The 19,968-nt window shown below is 39.0% G+C and overlaps 1 protein-coding gene across 2 annotated transcripts in view; it reads right to left on the bottom strand.

Moving 5' to 3' along the window:
- DOCK10 (dedicator of cytokinesis 10) overlaps positions 1 to 19,968 on the bottom strand; it is a 115,093-nt gene that overhangs the window by 25,967 nt on the left and 69,158 nt on the right. For both annotated transcript variants that reach the window (XM_088528495.1, XM_088528496.1), the window contains exons 20-36: positions 18,177 to 18,300; positions 17,911 to 18,032; positions 17,229 to 17,315; positions 16,547 to 16,639; positions 14,517 to 14,635; positions 12,033 to 12,102; positions 9,192 to 9,305; positions 7,874 to 7,945; positions 7,227 to 7,373; positions 5,271 to 5,354; positions 3,216 to 3,312; positions 2,634 to 2,678; positions 1,968 to 2,143; positions 1,729 to 1,845; positions 1,133 to 1,244; positions 287 to 408; positions 92 to 206 (exon numbers count right to left, since the gene is read on the bottom strand). In XM_088528495.1, coding sequence (XP_088384621.1) covers positions 92 to 206; positions 287 to 408; positions 1,133 to 1,244; positions 1,729 to 1,845; positions 1,968 to 2,143; positions 2,634 to 2,678; positions 3,216 to 3,312; positions 5,271 to 5,354; positions 7,227 to 7,373; positions 7,874 to 7,945; positions 9,192 to 9,305; positions 12,033 to 12,102; positions 14,517 to 14,635; positions 16,547 to 16,639; positions 17,229 to 17,315; positions 17,911 to 18,032; positions 18,177 to 18,300 — 1,816 coding nt within the window. The remainder of the gene's footprint in view (positions 1 to 91; positions 207 to 286; positions 409 to 1,132; positions 1,245 to 1,728; positions 1,846 to 1,967; positions 2,144 to 2,633; positions 2,679 to 3,215; positions 3,313 to 5,270; positions 5,355 to 7,226; positions 7,374 to 7,873; positions 7,946 to 9,191; positions 9,306 to 12,032; positions 12,103 to 14,516; positions 14,636 to 16,546; positions 16,640 to 17,228; positions 17,316 to 17,910; positions 18,033 to 18,176; positions 18,301 to 19,968) is intronic.

The following is a 19,968-nucleotide window of genomic DNA, read 5'->3' on the forward strand; positions in this document are numbered from 1 at the left end:
GTCTGCAGAACACACTCATAATTCTGTGTATTTTAACAAGCTTCAACAATATTTCAAAACAATCCAAATAAATTTGTGCTTGTTTGCTTACCTTCTGAAATGGTTTTCATAATGTGAAGGAAACACATTAGAAGGCTTCTAGTTTCAGCTTGATCCAACTTGTCAAAGCGAAGGGTAGAGCCAATCAAAGACAACGGTCTCGTGATCTGTCCAATTCAAAGGGTCACACTGAGTACAGTGATACATTTCCAACTCTAGCAATCACTTTCGACTTTTGCACATGTACCTTTTCACACGTGTCAGTTCTCTCACTGTTTTTTTCAGTGGTACTTGGGTTAGAGTCAAGGCTCGCTAAGGAAGCTCTGGAGTCAGCATGGTTTGCTGCAGAGATAGCTATTGATGAAAAGGCTGTAAATGAAAGTCACAGCAAACATGCTAAAACAAAACATTTATGGAGACAAAAACCAAAAGGGAAAATGGAAAAATTAAAGTGTGCTGCATGCTAGACTGACACCGATGCTTTGAACTTTCAATAGCAAAGGCATTGATGGGTATGTTTAGCACAGAAAACATGTAAAAGTTGAAGTAAAATGATCTAATTTGCTGTTATTCATGACATCAAAATGTCTGTTTGCATTCCATAAGGCCTAACACCCAAAGCCACCAAAATCAGTGGAAAGATTTCCATGGACTTCCCCGAATTTTGAAACAGGCTGTGGTTGATTTGGACAAAGCTAGCTGTGTTTCTACCTTTTCTCTTAAGCCCAGAAAAACTAAGCATACTTGCCTCCAAGAGATTTGAGGAGTTTTCAGGAGAAGCTTTGGAACTGCTTTTACACTGTGCAGAGATTGCAAGAATGAACTTGTGCATGGGAATGTATGAGAGCCTGAATATGGCATCACTCCAAGGCAGGGAAGTGAGTGAAGCAGTGGAAAAAGAGATGCTTCACAAGAGAAATAAAAACAATACAAAAAAAGAACATCCTGAGGGAAGAGAAACATTGTATGCCATGTTTCCCTGCATATGTGAAAAATGGGTGAATGATATCTTTCATGAAGACTAAGCAGAAAGCACAATGAATTGAGATACACAGAAATCCACTTGTGTGCATGATCAGTCTTTCATTTTTACCTGCTATGGAGTTCAGAACGTCTTTGGAGAAGGAAGTATCCACTGAGTTGGCATGTTTCATCACTGTCTGGCTCTGAAACCCTCCAGCTGTGCTCAAATCATCCCTAGATCCCTGAATTTTGAAGTAAACCAAAGAACTAATTCAGTGATATGATATTACTCAAGTTTTATAATTACATCACACCCAATAGATACTGAACTTGAAAACCCACTTTCAGCTCTTGAGGCATGACAGTCTTAGAAGATCAAGGCTTACTATAAACATATTGAAAAGTTATCTGTAAAGTGAAACCATTCCACAGACAGAGTTTAGAATGACAGATCAAGTCTAACTGTGTTTGCTTCCTAAACATTTGCATAGCTTAGGAAAGGAGCATTAAATGCTGTCAGCAACTATCAGATGAAACAGGCTGACTTGCTGGAGGAACTAAAGGACACAGAGTCCCTGCAGAAATCTGTTCCTAGCTTTGAGAGCCAAGCTAGGATTACAATACACCTAATTTTTTAAGGAATAAGTCCACTTGATTCCCTCCTGACCAAGCTTCTTAGACCTTGGCCTAACCTTTTCACTGTTCTGCACAATCATGTTAAATTACCTGGTTGGAAGTATTGATATTGAAAAGGAACATGTCCTTCATGTAGATCCTTGGCATGTTGTCCAAAAGCATCCCATAGAGGGGCATGTACAGGTTTGCTATTTGTGCCTGTTTTGCCTAAAAATAAAAGAAATAAACAAATCTGAAAAAACTAATTCACACATCCTGAGACTTGAGGAAATTTCATGTACGTACAGTACTACATGGAAACGGTGAAGAAAAAAAACAAGTTTCCTTACCGGCTCTGCATATCGATCATCAAATGAATGTTTTGCCATTAAATGTTTAAGCACAGCCAAAGCTAAGTGCCTAATATCCTGGTCTTCTTGCAAGGCAAAACCGACCTCCCGCAGCAGGACTCCAATTAAGAAATGTTTACGGCAAAATTCATTGGTCAAAGTGTACTCGGGAATATCTTTGAAGAGAACAGAGAAGACTGGCTATATTAATATGCAAATTGCCCATAACAATCCTTGCTCATAGTCCAAATTTTCAGTAACTTCTATTACTTTAAAGCTCAGACAAATGCTGATTTCCTGACTTGACTGCCCCATCTGAATCTCTCACACTTGTGAGAACAAATTTATCTAATATCTTGCAAAAGCTGCAAAATCTTGCAACTTTTATAATTTAAAAATGAAATACGGTTTATATGCATATTACAATATGAGAAATTTAAGTGTTCCACACACAATAAGACACTGTTCACTCCTTTAAGGAACAGGGTCCAAATTATTATTCCCAAATTCTGGCTTGAAGAGTTCTGAAACACAGAGATCCAGACAAATTCTCCTTTTACAAAAGGTGTGTCAGTTTGCCACAATTCAAGGTCAATAGTGGAAGAGCCTGCTTAAGCTCTTGATGAACAATTCTACTTACTCCTTATGCAGTCACTTTGTTCATACCTGATGTTCGATACTCCTGTCCCGCTTCTGATGGCGTCACGGGGTCTTCAATTTGTCATAAATACAAAATAGTTATAGGCAAATATACATTTCCTCATTTCCTATACCCTTCCAAATACAAATTTCCTTTTCTTCATCAAATACTGCTGGAAACAAACTTCTCCCAAGCAATGGCAGAGTGTTATGAGCTTGGTGGTGCTCTGCAGCTGACAGAAGCACAGCTCTCGCCTGTGCAGGCTGTGCCATGCAAGCTGACATTCCCCTACTGTCCCCAGCCTGCATTCCAACTGCTAGAAAACAAACCCTTAACCCATGTTCTGCACTTCTCCAAAGTCTGCTGCTCGAGGAACTCACATTTCCTACACCAGATCTCACCCAAATTTAACTCATTCATTCCAAAGGAGTTACCTCCCACATCCTCACTATACTGACATGGGTTTAAGTATCACATGTGAAAAGCCATTTGGGGCCTTCATATCTAGTGGGCAGATGATGTTTCCCCAGGTTAGTTGTTCTCTTCTCTTTGACTTGGTAGTTAATTCTACCTCACAGAAATTGTTTGAGGTACGGGACGATCATTACCTGGGATGTTTGCAGACCGTATGGGCAGGCACAGAGGGATAAAGTGCTCGTGGTGACAAACTTCTTGGAGAAAGTCAAACTTGAACTGATGCAAAATCTGAAAAATCACAGCAATGGCAGTTTACATCAGAACTGCGAAAACGGTAAGACAGGCTTGTAGGAACATCTACCTCAAAATCCACACTCACATCCCACAGCAAAACCTTTGAGCCTATTATTACCAGTACAACAGAATATCAGTCCAAGGCAAACACATGCCCTAGCAAAGATTGCAAGCTGGCTGTGGTTTTAAATGTTTGTAAATCTTGGCTAACTTGGACCATTCTGCTCCCACAGTCAGGCTAGAATATCTGGAACGCACAGGAACATACACTTTTTAAAAATCTATTGAGTACAGGATGATGGGGAATTTTCCCCAGAAATAACACTGCAGTACCTCATTAAAATACAGTTAGATATGGAATGCAGGGTCTGCTGACAAGCAAATGAAGCACCTGGAATATTCTTTCCAAGAGAAACTGTGGCATTTCCAGGGAACATAAACATTGACCTGAACAGTAATGAAGCGTTTCAAATTTGGGATATTTCTCAAAACTCCATGTGGATAATCTGACTTTCAGACTGATGTTTAAACGTTGAAACATGGCGTGTTGTGAATGAAACTTCTATGGAACAGAAATTACAATTTTTCTTTCATGATTTAAATCCAGACTGCGATACTACGCTGATAAGTCACAATCTACTTATTCAAGCAATGACAAATGCTTTTAGATTTTATGAAGGTCAGGTTGTAGCAAAGTTTTCGATATATTAAAAAATCACTTAAAGAAGCAAAGTACACAAAGAAACAAGGACACCCTGCAGCAAACTTGACTGACTTTTGTTTACGTATCTGAGCATGAAAACAATCCCAGATACGGGCCTTTCCTTGAGATCAGAGGTCTCAGATGTGCTGTTTTTAAGCACTTAAAAGGCTGTTTCATTGTCACTGTCTCAACCCCACAACGATTCTGCTTTCAAGTATCCTGGGGAATTGCTCCAAGCAGCAGCTATGTGGGAGGCAACACATATGTACTTACTGCAAAGAAGGTGCTAAACTCTGCTCTGCACACTGAGTAATCACAGATTGTTTTACTGGTCGTTAATTGACTTTTAAAATTAAATATCTGCCTTTGTGGTTGCATCCATTTAACAAAGTCTGAAATATGTGGAACCTGTTTTCAGATTGTCTAATGTTATTTGCAGAATTATAGACTTCAGGTTATGACATTAATTATGACATTCGTGCTGAAAGGCTCCTTACTAAATCCATTCCAGAAAGTACAGAAGAAGGCAGATCTGAGTGGAGCATGATGCATGGCTTCAGTAAAAAGTGATAATCTCAGGTGATAACCTCATTCATTACCTACAAACATCAGATCCGCACTGAAGAAAATAAATAACAAAAGTTTTGTAGGCCTATTTGGGAAAGATGAGTCATCAGAAACGCATACCTTGAGCATGTTCTGTTTCCTATTATCTTATACTCCTGTATAATAGTTCAGAAACTCAGCTATGCAGGAGAAAAACCTTGCCACTCATCTGATGGACAGAGCAAAGGAATCAAGCTGAATAATTTGGGAACCTCCTGCTGTTTGAAATTTATTGGCCACTACAGAAGAAACTATATTCAGCACAAAAGAAAATTAGCCTGCAGGATTTTTTTTTCCCTAGTGGTAATTATAAGATAATTTGGACCAGGTTTGCTCCTTGCATTATCAATGAGGTAAGAGAATAGCATCTCAGTTGCTTTGAATTAATGGTAAGTTCTCACTTAACCTTATGCAGCAGTCCATGAGGGCTCATATGCTCTTGCTTTAAGCCTCCAAAATAAAATGATTACCAGCTGTTGGTTAACTTACAGCTCAAACCACCTAGTGTGGTTTGATTCAACCATAATACATTTTTTTCTACCAACGCAAGTTCTGAGCATGGTGAAACTGTGGAATAGATCATGAAGAGTTTCAACCTAGAGGGGCAGGAGGAAGAAAAAGAGCAAAACAAAAACCACAATACCTTGCTATCTCCTGTTCCAAACATGTTTACATAATTGTTGACCATCTTGAATATAAATCCGCGATCCATAAATGTGAAGCAGCGCTAAGAAAGGAGGAAAGAATTATCATTTTATAGTCGAAAAACCAGTGCATGGTCTGACTTATCTGGTTGTTTGCCTTGCCTCATCTAAAATTTGCATCACTTGGGGCAAGGCAATATAGCAAGGAAAAAAAAAAAAAAGAAAAAAAAAGAAGAAGAACTAGTGAATTTGCCCTCCCCCATGCTATTTTTTAAGTAGTAATTGAGCAAACTTCTCATTTTCATTGTATCTACAGCCCAAAATAATTACCACAGGCTACGGTGCACTAGAAGGAAACTTACCTAATGAAATCATCATTTACATAGTGCAACACTCAATAACTAGAGATGCAGATGGGAGCTGACCTGAACATCTCCTTCAGTCACAGAGCAAGGATTCTTGGGGAATCCAGCCAGCCAGAATACTTGCTGTCTGCAGACCACATTACCTCTCTGGGAGCACGTACTCAAGCCTCTGCATTACGTTATGATGAGAACAGTGCTCTTGCTGACTGATGAAGCTGAATGTCTAGAAGTCGTAAAGGTTTGAGGGCTTTGGTACTACAGCTACTAACATTTTTTCCTTGTAGAGTCAGACAAGGAGACAGGAAATGTAACCTTGGATTCCCTACTTCTTTGGTTGCTCTTGAATTCTGCAAGATCAGCAACCCCCCTACATGCTTTGTTACACAGCATCCAAATGAGGCTGCTGCAAACTCCAATCTGGAGAAAGTCAGATCATTTCTAGCCTGGGTAATTCTTTCTGGCAGGTGAGATTTGAAAAAGTAAAATGGAACCACCTGCCTTACCATGTAGCAGAGCATAACCAGCTGCCCTTCTTACATGAGTAACACATAAAAAAAAAAAAAAAAAAGCATGCAAAACTGCAACATCATCACAGCTGCAACACCGCACAGTCCCTGACCAGGTTCCTGCACTTTTGCTCCTGCCTCAAAACAGCACCATCTTCCATCTCGATATCACACCATGCAAAGATACAGCTTAACGCCAATGCATCAGCAACAGCTTCCATATTAAACTGTCACCAGAGACCAATGCAGTGTTTTACAGGAGAATAAGGACACAGGAACATTTTATTGCTGATATATAGCTCAGCAATAAATGCAGTGCTTCAGCCTGATGCAGAAAGCTTTGAGCCTGCGTTTCACTGCATACAATATATAACATTCTGTACCTTATTGGCAGTTCTGTCCTTTGTTTCTTGCCCCCCAAAAATTTATTTCTAGGTAAGTGGCTGGCCACCCCACCTACTGAATGGCAGTTTTCCTTCCCATGTCCCACAGCTTATTCAATGTTGGGAAAGTCAACATGACTGAGAAATAGTAGGACAAGAGAAAAAAAATGCAACTACTGCTAGTGACTTCTCTAAAGCCTGTGTGCATTTTCTTATATTTGATAAATGAGAGGGTCTTACAGAGTTAAAAGGGTAGCTCACAGTCTTTCAGACAATATTTGCAATTTTTATACTGGTATCTTAAAGATTCCTACTCCCTTTGTTATTAGGAAATATTAATCCATCCATGAACACTCATTCATAGCTACAGTGGTTAAATAAAATATACTAGCTTAATTGCACTCACAGTTCAATTCCTTACTAAATTTTTTTAATAATAATTGAATGTAATGTAAGAATTAGTAGAATTTGCAAAACAGGCTTCTTTAAAGTGAGATATATAAAGCAGGTACATCTAAAGCTTTTGCATTCTCAAAGATCCAAGGGCATAGAAAAACTGAACTACAGGTCAATAATAAACTCGGAATTTCTTTGTTCATGCAGAATAGTTTTTATTCCCTTCAACTAGAGTGGAATATCTTCAACTTTGCATTAAGTATGGGAAAATAAGTGCATATTGCTGTAAAGGAAGAACATCTCACCTTGAGGAACCTGGCAGTGCTGTGGTTTGCATTTCTGGTTTCTTCAAGAGCATCTCTGTACTTCCAGACAACATGATCTGCCAAGACCATCACAAGTGTATCCAGCTCAGTTTGAAACGATTCTGGAAACCTCTGAGTTCGAGAAACCTAAGCAGAGAACACATCATCACTTAGGAGTGTATAATGTTGCATATTAAACCTGAAAATACATTCATGTCAAGAGTAATGACACAACAACACAGGTTATTTAATGTGACAGATAAAAATATGTCTAGATTTTCATGGTCACATTCTGAGTATAAACACCAAATGTAAGTCTTGTACATAAGAAACTGGGAAATGTAATTCTCAGATTGAAGCACAAGTATAGGAAAGGCAGCTTTGAAATCCAGAGAGAAGACAAGTCAAATTAGAAAATAGGAGAGAGAAAAAACTAACAAAAATAAACACAGAATACACACACAAAACACTGACCTCCAGCTATGCCAGGTTTGCCCAGAACAGTCTCTAGATCATTCATTTAGTACCTTACATACCCATCTGCTGCTTATCCAGCCAACATTAGAGACTTTCCATTTCTCTCTAACCCATCCATAACAAAGATGATACGAATGAACTTTAACTGAAAAACTTTGTTAAAAACCTACCTTTGTTTTATTTGTATCGACCAAGTGCTGTGCCATTGATTTTAAAATAACTGCAAAGAAGAACCAGGAATGCTGTTCAAAGGAAGAAAACAAAAAGGTTAGGAAAAACAGTTGCTTGATAGATATTTACAACCCAAATTCCACTCTGCTGAGATGGTCTGCATTTCTGCATAATGCATGAGTAGATGCTACATGGCAAATAAATTAAGAGCATAAGCGCAGTGTATTTGAATAACTTGAATTTGGATCCTGTCTTTCAGAGAGCTGAAGCCAGCTGGAGGGTTACGAGAATCAGAGGCCTTCACTGATCAGGCACTTGGCACTTGTGGTTCTTTGGGTTTTAAGGAACAAGGAGTTCAAACATGATTACAATTCTTTCACTCCTAGCAAAGCCTGTCTTCATTCTGTGTTTGTTGATAACTCTGGCAGAAATGCACCATGAGGAGAACAGAAGTGGAGAACAAATTGCTCTATTAATTCCAGAGTGATAATTTGGCCCAGAGTAAGACAGCACTTCCTCAAATACTATTTGTAACAGTGAATGGGAGGCATATAGATTGATTCCTTAAGGAGATATTGGATACAAAAATACACTCATACACTGCAAAACCACCACCACAAGTAGTTTCTAATGGTCCAGGTTTCTGGCAGGTTTGCTTTGCTACTTTTTTTCTTTCCCCTCCCATCCCACCCCACAAGTATTTCTGCCACTCTGGTGGCCTAGCATGGAAAACTGAAACTGTGTGGCTCTAAGCTGAGCCCGTCTTTGCACTGGGAACTTCTAAGCTGGGCTAGCAAGCCCCTACACCACATTCTGGAGCCTCAGTGATGGGGATCGCATGTGGATGACATATAGCTGGTCTGATGTGAGGAAATGCATGTTGGTCAACACACTAAGTGTATCACAGAGCCTCAGTCATTCTCATTTTTCTCACTGCCAATCCTAGGCAGCAGCTGCAATCAGATACAATTGTCCCCCTTACCTGTGAATATTCTCCCTACAACAACTTCTAAAATAAAAACTTAAACCAGGTATCCTAAAAGTAATTTCTTGCATCATATTACATAAGAATTAGGTTTCTCACATAAGCTGAGCACTAACAGAAAGAAGGAATGGTATTATGCAAATCAAGGTATTCTGAAAAATGTTGTGTTCAGAGGCTGTAGCAAATCTGAAAAAGTTATTGAATTGACATGGGATTCAATATGTGCAAAGCTCATACAGCAAAGGGGGGGGAGAGAAAGAGGTAGCACAAGCGAGGCTCAGGCAGAAACTAGAATTAATGGTAGAGATGTGCTAACTCAAAGCATCCGTTACCTTTAAGACCTGTTTCACTGTCACTTGGTCATTTAGCTTCAGAAGACCAGTCATATTCTTGGTCAACTCTTCATGAACAGTCCTCTCTCCAAATGATTTGGTCTTGAACACATACTGAAGGAGGGGAAAAGATAGATTAAAATGTATATAAAAACATATACACAAAGTCCCAGTAGAAGATAAAATTGTTTATATGCCACTAAGAAAAAACACCAATTCTTGCTTGCCAAAATGACTTGAATGAGAAAATAAATAAATAATCACACAAAGTTTAATCCACCCAGCAGTAATGGCTACACTGCTTCCCTAAAAAAAATGATTTTTAAGCAGAACTTCCCACTGCTCTCAAGTTGATGTGAACGCAAAGGATTTTTTGCTTAAAATTATTGCTATGAAGCATTTTTTTCAAACAGAGTGTAATATCCTGGGCATAAACAACTGCCTTTCATCAAGGGAAAAAAAAAAAGAATAAGCAAGCAGAGGAAGGAAGGAGGGTTTTTCACCCACATAGTCAGGGCCACTTTTTTGCTTGCTCCTTTCCTCCAAGCGCAATAGCTAGTCAGAGCTGGTAGCAACTCTTTATCCTGAAAATTGAAGAGCACCCACTAGAACTGGAAGGCGGGAACTATATCCTCTTCTGGAAAATCAACTCCCTACAGAAAAGAATTCCCCTACCAAATTGCTCAGAAGTCATATACCTAAGAAAAGTTCATTCAACATTTTATTAAGCTAGTAATTTGCTGCAGGAATTCATTATTACTGAATAATAAGAGAATAGTATCACTTCAAAATTTTTATTAATATCCATCCTTGTTTAAAAGCTGAAGTTGTAAGCTATTCTCCATGCAGTTTGGCTCTTCGAAATCCAATTAACTAAGCCTAAACTTCCTATTAATACTGCATATGACTGATAGTTCTGAATTTACATATTCCCCAAACAGCATCTCTAAAGCAGGCACTGATGACTTCATTTCCTCGCAGAGGGATAGCAGAGACTAACAGGCTCTGGCCTTTGGCCACTGCTGGTAATGGAATAAGGGGCTAAACAGGTTTTTGTTGCAGCCTGATAATGGCCTCTTACTGCAAATGTATTTAGCTGCAAGAGGCATCTGCTGCAGTTTAAGGTACTGAGTAGAAGAGGTACTTAATACCCATAGAATTAACTACACTTAAACATTACCTAGAGCATTATTTTGCAGCCTGACTTTAATTCAGGATGTTTGAAACTAGAATTACTACAGTGCTGAAATGCAACACCTGTAAACACGCACTTTCTCAAGGCATGAACGTAAATCCATACCGTGGAGCATTCAACCAAAAGCCACCCACGCTGGAACTAAGAGTTCTCCCATTTAGCAACCTAACTCCAATTGCATTTTCATCATCCTGCCCATGGACATGCTGAAGTTTCAGAGTCTATGAGGAATGTATTGGCTTTCACATTGTTCTTAGAAGGTATTGAATCACATATACTAGTCATAATTCACAAATTAAATGAAAGCAACTTACTTCACACCAAATCAGCATACCATTACAGGTAGAAGTCCATACTGACATTTCTCATCCCAAACTTCTTTCTGTGACTACAGAGGAGCTGGCATTTCTGTTGTGACCTACATTAGCGCTATCATCACTGAACCAGAGCAGGCCAAGAGGCCAATGACAGCAACATTGCCTTTAGCCCTCCCTTTAGCTCTCCCAACAACCTACCACTTTCTATGCTGCCATTTGAAATAAAATAGTTTTAAAAAAAGACAAGAACAGCACTAAATAAGATTCACTTTTTCAGTAGTTTGTCACCACCACAGTATCAGCAGTTAAACCATCTATTTTCAGCTACTAAGACTGTTACCCTAACATACTATGGATTAGATGCTTGCTGGTCAATAGCATTATGCTTGCTAAGTTAGTGGATATTCAGTAAATACAGATACCAAGAAGATCATCTTTAGAGAGGTCACTCATTTGCTTTTCTCAGTACAACTAACTTGCCTGAAACAAAACTCTGAACACAAAATAAACCCATATGTATTCTACTGAAGAAAAAAAAATAAAAGCCTCTTTCAAAATGAAAACTGGGCGAGAAAAGCTGAGCAAATTGGGCATAGTTACAAACATGTTGGACCCAACAGACGAGAAAGCAATTTTTGTACTGTAGCATACACGGCAGGCACAGGAACTTGAAATTACAATCATTTCTGACTTCAGAAAACAATGAAAGTTTGGTTGAAAACAGCTTCCTAAAAAAACATGCAACAATTTTGTAACCCTGAGGTAAACCCAGAAGTGCTTCTTTCATAAAAATTACCTGTACCTGTACTTATATAATATAGCTGGCCAGATATTTTAAAGCAATAAAGCCCATCACACAAAGAGGAATTCTGCAAACTATCAAGATGCGTTAAATTGGTTGCTCACAGGTATGTGTCTAGCTGAAGCTTAATATTCTTTCACATATTTATTCTCCCCCCAAACCCTGCAAAGATTAAAAAATTCTCAGCCACGAGCCAGCCTTTCTCCTCCTGTGTGGAGAAAAGAATTGAGCCAGGCTGCAGCTGAGATGGAAGAGGACACACCATGGATGTCCCTGCTGTACAGCAGGTGCCTGGAGTCCAAAGGCACCTAAGCCTCATGAGATAGCCCCAAAATCTTGGGAAAGAGCAGGGAAATCCAACCAGCCTCTTGCAAGCCTCCCGTTAGTTTCCCAGCCACTCAGCCTTCCAGTCCAAATCCAGAGGAAGTTACAACACAAGTGTAGAGAGAAAGCTACAGGCAAATACAACTAAGAGAAGCCAGACAAAACACACATAAAACAGTATAAAAGCAAGTGGCTAATCATACCGTCACATAAGAATTGATGCAGTTGTCTAGTTGTTCTTCATGGCACTTAGCAACAATATTAGTAAGAACCCTGGAAGAGGAAAAAAAGAAAAGTTTGAACTGTTTTGTTTCACATGACAAAGTCCATCTGATACATCACATCATTCCATTAGCATAACCTGATTAAAAACAGCCTGTGAGGGGTATGATCCAAACGATGAATACCACACACAGAAACCAACTCCTGGGCAACACAGTCACTCCTGGGGCACTTCACGTGCATGGGCCATGGTGCTAGGCACATCTGTGTGTTTTAAAGCTGACAAATGCACCAGTCTAATGATTATACCTGTATTGATATTTATGTCATAGCAACAGAATACATCTGTCAACTAACCTTAACTGCCAGATCTTGGCAATTTTGCAAAGCTCTGATGTCTAGAGTGTAAACTGAACAAACCCACATGCTTCAGCTCCAACTCAAGCTCCCCTTCCTCCTGCACCGCCTGTTTACGCACAGTCTCAGATCAAGCCATAGCCCAAGCGCCCGTCTCCGTGCTGCAGGACAGAGCCTGCTGGGCAAGGGCAGCTCAGTGGCTTTTAAGCATCAAAAACAGTGAGCTGGATCTCAAATTCAAGGGCACTTGTTAACAGCAAAACCAAAATAACCAAATCAAACCCCCAAACCAAAATAACTAAAGTGTAATTCTAAACTTTAGAAGTTTAGGTAACATGATTTGAGTGTTTTCTGCTAATTCTTATTATTGGATTTAAAAGGTTCGTAATTCTCAAAGTTGGTATTTTTAACATATTTCATTTCTTGTTGTTAAGAGAACCACAACTTTTGGCAAAACACAAAAGCCTTGGCAAAACTGGTTATTTCCATTCTGATCCTTCAGCTTTTGCTCAGATTTGAAATTGATGCAAGTTCTGGCAAATATAAGAAAAATGAGGGCATGACTGGGCACTAAGACAAGTAAATAAACATGAGAGAATAAAAAAAGATGATGTTTTCCCCCCAGCGTACAAACAATTCTGTGCCCTCATTCTGCTATTGTTGCTTTTAATACATTCAACACGAGCTGCTTCAAGCTATTCAGAACAAAATACAATGTGTGTGTATATAGGACACATCAATGAATGGCGCACACAGAAGATGCAATATTCCGGTTGACATCAACCGAGCTGGCACAAAAGCCACCACACAGACAAGGAAAGCACTGAAAGTCCATTTTTTTGCCAGGTGGGTGCATAGTGAAAATGCAGGATGTGAAAGAAATACCCTTCTTTTATTTATTCAGTCTAATTATCAAATTTAATTTTAAAATAGCCTTTTCTAGAGCATCTCTTTATAGTCAATTCAATGATATATAAACCCTAGGCTGGGACAGTCCTCGTTCTCTCTGCCTGGCTGTAATGCCATTAATTTGGTGGGCGTAACAGGGTCCTGAGCAAAGATGGGATTTCCTCTCCTCCTGAGGAGCACACAGTTACAAAACACGTTGGGGCACAAGCCCAGTGACAGCGGCTAAGATTCTGCTAACCCTAGGGTCCAGGTGTGGTAAAACAGGGCCTTGTCATGCAAGGTGCCAAGACCCTTTGATGAAGTGCTGAAGCTCTAGCTTCCCAAGGCTAAGGGGAGCCTTTCAGCCTACTCGCACCTTGAAATTTTCTCAACTAATTCTTTCTTGGAAATTAGTTCTGAGGAACAAACTGAGGAAAGAAAGAAGGCACTGAAAGCAGATGAGTCTCAGATGAGGGTTGCTGAGGGCTGAGAATGTTATTTTTTATTTCCAGCCACAGACCAATATTCAGCTACTGGCAGATGTACAAGCAAAACACCACTGCGGCCAATGAAGAGTGCAGTGCAACTTTCTGCCCTCCTGAAGAGGATAGTGATAATAATAATAATCTCTCCAGTATTTTTTTCTGCTGCCCTGATTAACAGCATCAATAAAGACAGTTTCATTATGTGCGGGGTGAGACTCACCAAATCGCTGCAGCTCTTTGCTAGCTTATTGGATAACATTTCCATTGCTTTTTAGTTATTGTTCAAATACTCTAATTAGAAAGTGCCCCAGGAGAGTGTGACCTGATTGTTTTACTCTGTGCTGGACCTTGCAAGATGATTAAATCTTTTTTTATGAGAAAATCCACATCTTTAAACCCAAACAAAAACTAAAATTGATATCCAACCACTTAGCTCCTGGAGCATGAGTCCTTTTCTTCATCTGTGATTACCTCAGATTACAGAGACATGTCCACCACAATCAATATCTTCCTGGCTGATACTAACCAGGTGATATCATGCTCTTCTATATCATCTGAATTTTTATCCAGAGATTTGTGTTAGGCTAGGAGGCAGGTGTTCTTTGGAAGACAAGTTTCTCTACTAAAATCTAAATGCCATGGTCAGCCTTAATAAAGGCAACTCTAAGTGGACCAATGTCTACATTTACACTGCAGATGAATTCTCTTCCTCTTATAAAAAAAATGTCCATATACCTGGTCACAGCTGTTGTAACTTCATCATCACTGTTTTGCACCAAAACCCAGAAGAGTTGATTCAGGACTACAGGAAGAAAATTCATAATTACATGGATCTTCTCAATCCTCAGCAAATTCTGTAATGGACATAAGAAAGAAAAAATGAGACATTTTCTACCCAGACCACCAGGCAATGCTAGCTGATTCTGTGTTTCATCAGCAAGTAAGATGCAGTGTAACCACTGGAGCTATAGCAGTTGGAAAAACAGGGCAACTTGGTGGAGGATCAATAATGCATGGAACTTGTTTTAAACATGACCATCCACACAACTGCATGCATTGTCCAGATTTCAGAATGCAACATTTTGTCCCATCCGGGATTAAAAAAAGACACTCATTTCCTAACATTAAAAAAAAGAAAAAAAAAATCTTCCTTTCTTTCTATGCTCAAAGGTGATGAGCTCAACTTGTTGCAGATATGTCAAAAGCACACCGACAGAAGGTAGTACTACAGTCTAACCTGACTGGACTGACATTACACTATTTTCTCTGATCAAGGAGAGTATTAAGATCTTAATTAAAAACCAATCTTTTTAATTCCTCCCTCCCAGTTTTATTTTTCACTAATTTCCAAACCACTCCAGAGTATTTCAAAACAGTTATTAGTGCTTCATAAATAAAAGCCAAAATACTTTGGCAAAAAAATCTTATTCTTTGATTATATTGCATAAATGATCCCTCATCCCATAAAATATTATCTCTATTTCTTAATAAAAATATTGAATTGTTAAAAATGCATAATAAAAATAGCAAATAAAAAAGTGAAATTTCAGTAGTTTAGATAACTAGCTTACTGTATAGAAAGCTTTCATGCTTTTATGGATTCCTAAACTTTGTCCCATAGACTCTATGTTTTTCCAAAAGACTCACAATTAGGTAGAGGCATAACATATATAACCTTGATCCTTTGATTTTGGAAAATATCCATTAACAATGTATTTAATCAGCTAGCATTAAGTGACAGTATTTAAAACCAAAGCTATTTCAGGACTACCTGCAGCTATGAATAAAATCAGTCACAGTGTCCACCCTTAGGAAATTGCCCAGAGAATTTAATGATTTGTTTGAACATTAAGGCAGAATAATTTCATCAGATCTTATAAAACTACTTGGAAAAAAAAAAAAAAAAACAAAGCACTGAACTAAGAAAACATAGCAACAAATGAAAGGGGAAGAACACCTACATGATGGTAATATCCAAACCTACAACAGTTATTAGACTTCATAGGCCGCTGCAAAGAAAAATAATACAATTCATGTGTAATTATGTGTCAGGGCTGCTACAGTGATATAGTAAGTGTCATCTTGCTCCTCTTCCTGCTTCAGTAAGCAAACACTAGCTCTCAATTCAGCTATTCAAGTATAGGTCAAGCATCTTGGCACTGTAGTTTCTTGCTGCTTTTCTAATCTGCTTGCTACTGCTATGTCGCTTTCTCATGGCGTTTGACCTCTGCTGAACACAGCTGCATTTAATGCAGTTCTTGATCATTCATTTAGTCTCTGCGGAAATGGTGTGTTTCTGATCTCAGAATTTGACGGGCAATCAAGGACCTTTGATCCTTGACATACGGAATAATCTAAACAGTCCTTTGATTGACATCCAGGTTTTTAGAGTGAAAACACAAACAGACAACTATGAAGTAAGCTGCAATATATCTGAGGCAAGAGAAGACAACAGGACAACTGCAGCTCTGCAGGTCACAGTTCCTTTTCTGCACATTCTACACCACATCATCCTTTAATGGGATTTGAGGCTTGGCATAGGGTAGATTATCAAAGTCAAAGATGAAGCCATGCTCTAAGTGACAGAAGCGACTGGAAACAGCCCCGTGACCATCTGTCACACCAAGCAATTCTGAAGGGAATTGTCACACACCCATTGCCTACTGGTAATCTGTGCCTTGTATAGAATTGTACAAAATAGATCACTTGTGAGAAAGCCCTAATTACAGTTTTACAGCACAGTTCTCTGCTGTGGGTTACTTTACCTTACAAGAATTTATAAACATTGAGGTAGGAGGCTGGGAGAAATCCTTTTCCCTTTCTTGGCACTGATGGAAAAAGTTATTCAGGTATGGATCCTAAAATGATAAATGTACGTTCACATTAATACATTTTATAGAAAGGATTAGCATTTGATTCCATAAACAGATTACAGCAACTTCGATACCAAAGTAACTGTGTGATACAGGAACTATGCGATACCAGAGGGCACAGTTGGTACCCATGGCCTTAGAAGCGAAGTGTGGAAACACAGATCAACTTGTTTAGTCCAGCCAGTCCGCCAGCACAGCTCACTTAACAACATATTTCTAGGTGCTTTGTCCAGTCCTTTTCTAGTGTTCTGAACAATAAGCTTTTTACTCACAGCCTAGGGGCCTTCAGTGCCCAAGCTTTGTTTGTGGTGCTCACAATTTCTTTTCTTGCTGTTTAAACTGCTGTTTAAATATTCCACAACTTTTCTGCTACTGTCATCTTAAATTTGTCTTTTCCCCCCCCCCCCAAAAAGGGTTCTCTCTACCCTTGTCTTCTTGCCCCCCTACAATAAAATATCCTTTAAATATCAGGCAAATAGATTCATACAAGATCCAAGAGAAAGCATTACTTAGCAATTCCTTGATACTTTTGGATGGTAAGCAGGTAATGGAGCTAGGAGGAAAGTTGGCTTACCTGAGTATTTACTGTTGATACAACAAATGTAGACACCTTGAAAAGTGGTTTCCCACTATCTACCCATTTTACATCACTGCTGATGTGCTGTTAAAAGACAAAAAGTATATGTATATTTATTTCTTGCCTAATCAAATCTGCACCACTTTTTACTGCATAGCTTTGCACAAGTGCACGCCTGAAGTGTGCTGGCAACTGCACTTTTACAAACACCCAGAGAACCAGTGCAATACAAACCAGTATTTCAGCACAAGTTCACCAACACTGCCACGCAATGGCCCAGATCTATGTCCTTGTGACATTGTAAAACACACACAAGGAAACAGAAATAACCCAAACTGGACAGTATCAGTGAGAAAAATGCAATCTCACTTCAAAGAGAGTCAACCAGAAAATCAATGCAATATGGCCTGAATTTCTGAAGAGTTACTTTTCATCGCTTCTCCAAGTTTTGGAGAAATTAGGTAAAAAAATAAAGAATACACAATTATAAAATATACTTTTCACATATATAGCCCTGAATCATCAATGTGTGGTTCACAGACTATTACATACATTAGTTCATTAGATATGCACATCTAGTCTAAAACAGACACCTTAAATTTGCCCTTCTGCTTAAGTGTGGATCACGTGAGACAAGTGCTCTCTGCAATTTGAACGATAGAGGAGCAGGAGTTAATACCTTTCCACTCGTAGGCTCTTGCAGGCTCAGGTAACTGGGAGGCAGGCTGCTTGCTACGGGCACGCTGTGCTCCTGGGAAGATAACTGGGCATCTTTCAGCAGGGGAAGCCACGCGTAGCCCACTGCGTACAACAACAAATCAGCACCACGCGGTGAAAAAGACAGGCTCCACAAACGCAAAGGAAGACAAAGCCAGGAATTCCCAAATCCTTATTTGAATGTACATCATTTACATTTAGAATTGAAAGTAATTCTGCTACAGGTACCTGGTGTTTCCAGAGCCTCTTTCTTTTTGGCATTAGCTTTTGCATTTATGTCACAGGTGACATGATAAAATGAAAACAGAATGTGGTGTTTCTTATGAAGTTGGGTGGGAAGTTCAATTTTCACCTGAAATGTAAAATGTTACACCTCACTTTAGTTTAAAAATCAATTAAACTAGCCATCAGAAATGGTCTAAATGAGTGACATCTCTTTTTACACAGATTTAGGTACAGCCTGTCTTTCTACATGTGCTGTTGCTACTCAGTAACAGCTGTTCTCTTAAGGAAATTGCTTAGGATGATCAGCTATCGCTTTTACTTAAATATGTATTTTTCCCCTTTCTGGCTTACAGATAAATATTTGTATTTATGATGAAAGAGCATAAGATGAAAGAGCATACAAGTAAAGAACGAAAGGCCCTACTTTGAAGAAAGCACCAGCAGCCATAACTAGCCATCACTATTCACACTTTCAAGACTTTCAAAACAAAATTCAGAACCAGTCTCTGCTATTGTTTCATTGTCATTTCATGGCAAAAACAACATTAACAACAAAAATCAAGTCTGACATGGAAAATCAGCTTTTATTTGGGATTCCAGATCTGTCTTAAATACCATAAATCCCATCCAGGAAAATGAGTATCATGTCATCCACTATTCCCTGAATTAAGATATTATTAATCTATTGCAACAAATATACATAGTAATCAAAACATGTTACCATAAGAACTATTGAAAAAGACCCCTTGGATATTTGAATTTTTTATCCAAGGTAGTCCTATCATTAAAGTAAGAATTGTTAGTAAGAATTTAAGAATTGTTAATAAAAGCTTCCCATGTTAAATCAGCTGGTGTGTGAAAATCCAGCACTACAAGCATAGATACGGAATGGTCATTCAGACATGAAGATCAAAAAACCTCTTCTGTGACATTATTCTTTTCAAGACCTCACTTGCTATTTTTATTAGTACTTTGCACATTTAGAATAGCATCTCTTCCATGCAGATCAGCTAGTGAGACCCGAATTCAGTTCTTCATTCAAGTTGGAAGTAATCTACTCGGGCACATTTTCAGATGTAGTAATATCTGAATCCCAACTTGAAACAAATAGGGCGTTTAAGACCTCTGAAAATGTAATGCTTTAGTTTCCACGTCTTAAGCAGGAATCTTAAACGGATACTTTGCATGTAGTTGTATTTCACCTGTTGGTCTTCCTCATGCAGCATTATGTAAAGCAAATTGCAAGAGAAAGGTCTCCAAAATCATGCCAAAAAATTAGCTAACTGCTACTGTTGCTTGTCAGCATTTTCACTGCCCAAAAGGCAGTGGTAGGAAGCCCAGAATACACCCAACAGCGCATGAACATGCCACCAAACAAGCAGTCTGTTAAAGTGAAAACGTGAGAAGTAAGTTTACCCGCCGAAAACCTGAGACTTCCTACAGCGTGTTGGTGAAGTGCTAAAACGCCTGCTGATACGAAGCCCAGAAACATCTGGCAAAGACTAACGTAGGAACTCCAGCCTTGAGCTGCATCCCCAGAGCAGCAGGCACCGCGCTCCAGCGAGTGCTCTGTCCAGGCCACCAGCAAACGCCCCAAACGCAGATCTGACACCCCAGAGGGATTTGTTCTGGCATCTGGCCTAGTATTTACTGTTCCCCTTAAGTTCAGAGATACAACTGGACTCTTGCTTTACATCAGGCATGCATTTTAGAGAGCTAAACTGTTCCTGCTTAACTCTACAGCATCTTAACTGTACTTAGTTGATTTAAGAGGAAAAGGTGAGACTATGTAAAT

The sequence above is a fragment of the Tinamus guttatus genome, unplaced genomic scaffold, assembly GCF_059628265.1.
Source record: "Tinamus guttatus ecotype Peru unplaced genomic scaffold, ASM5962826v1 Tinamus_guttatus_pri_ptg000311l, whole genome shotgun sequence".
Classification (NCBI taxonomy): Eukaryota; Metazoa; Chordata; class Aves; order Tinamiformes; family Tinamidae; genus Tinamus; species Tinamus guttatus.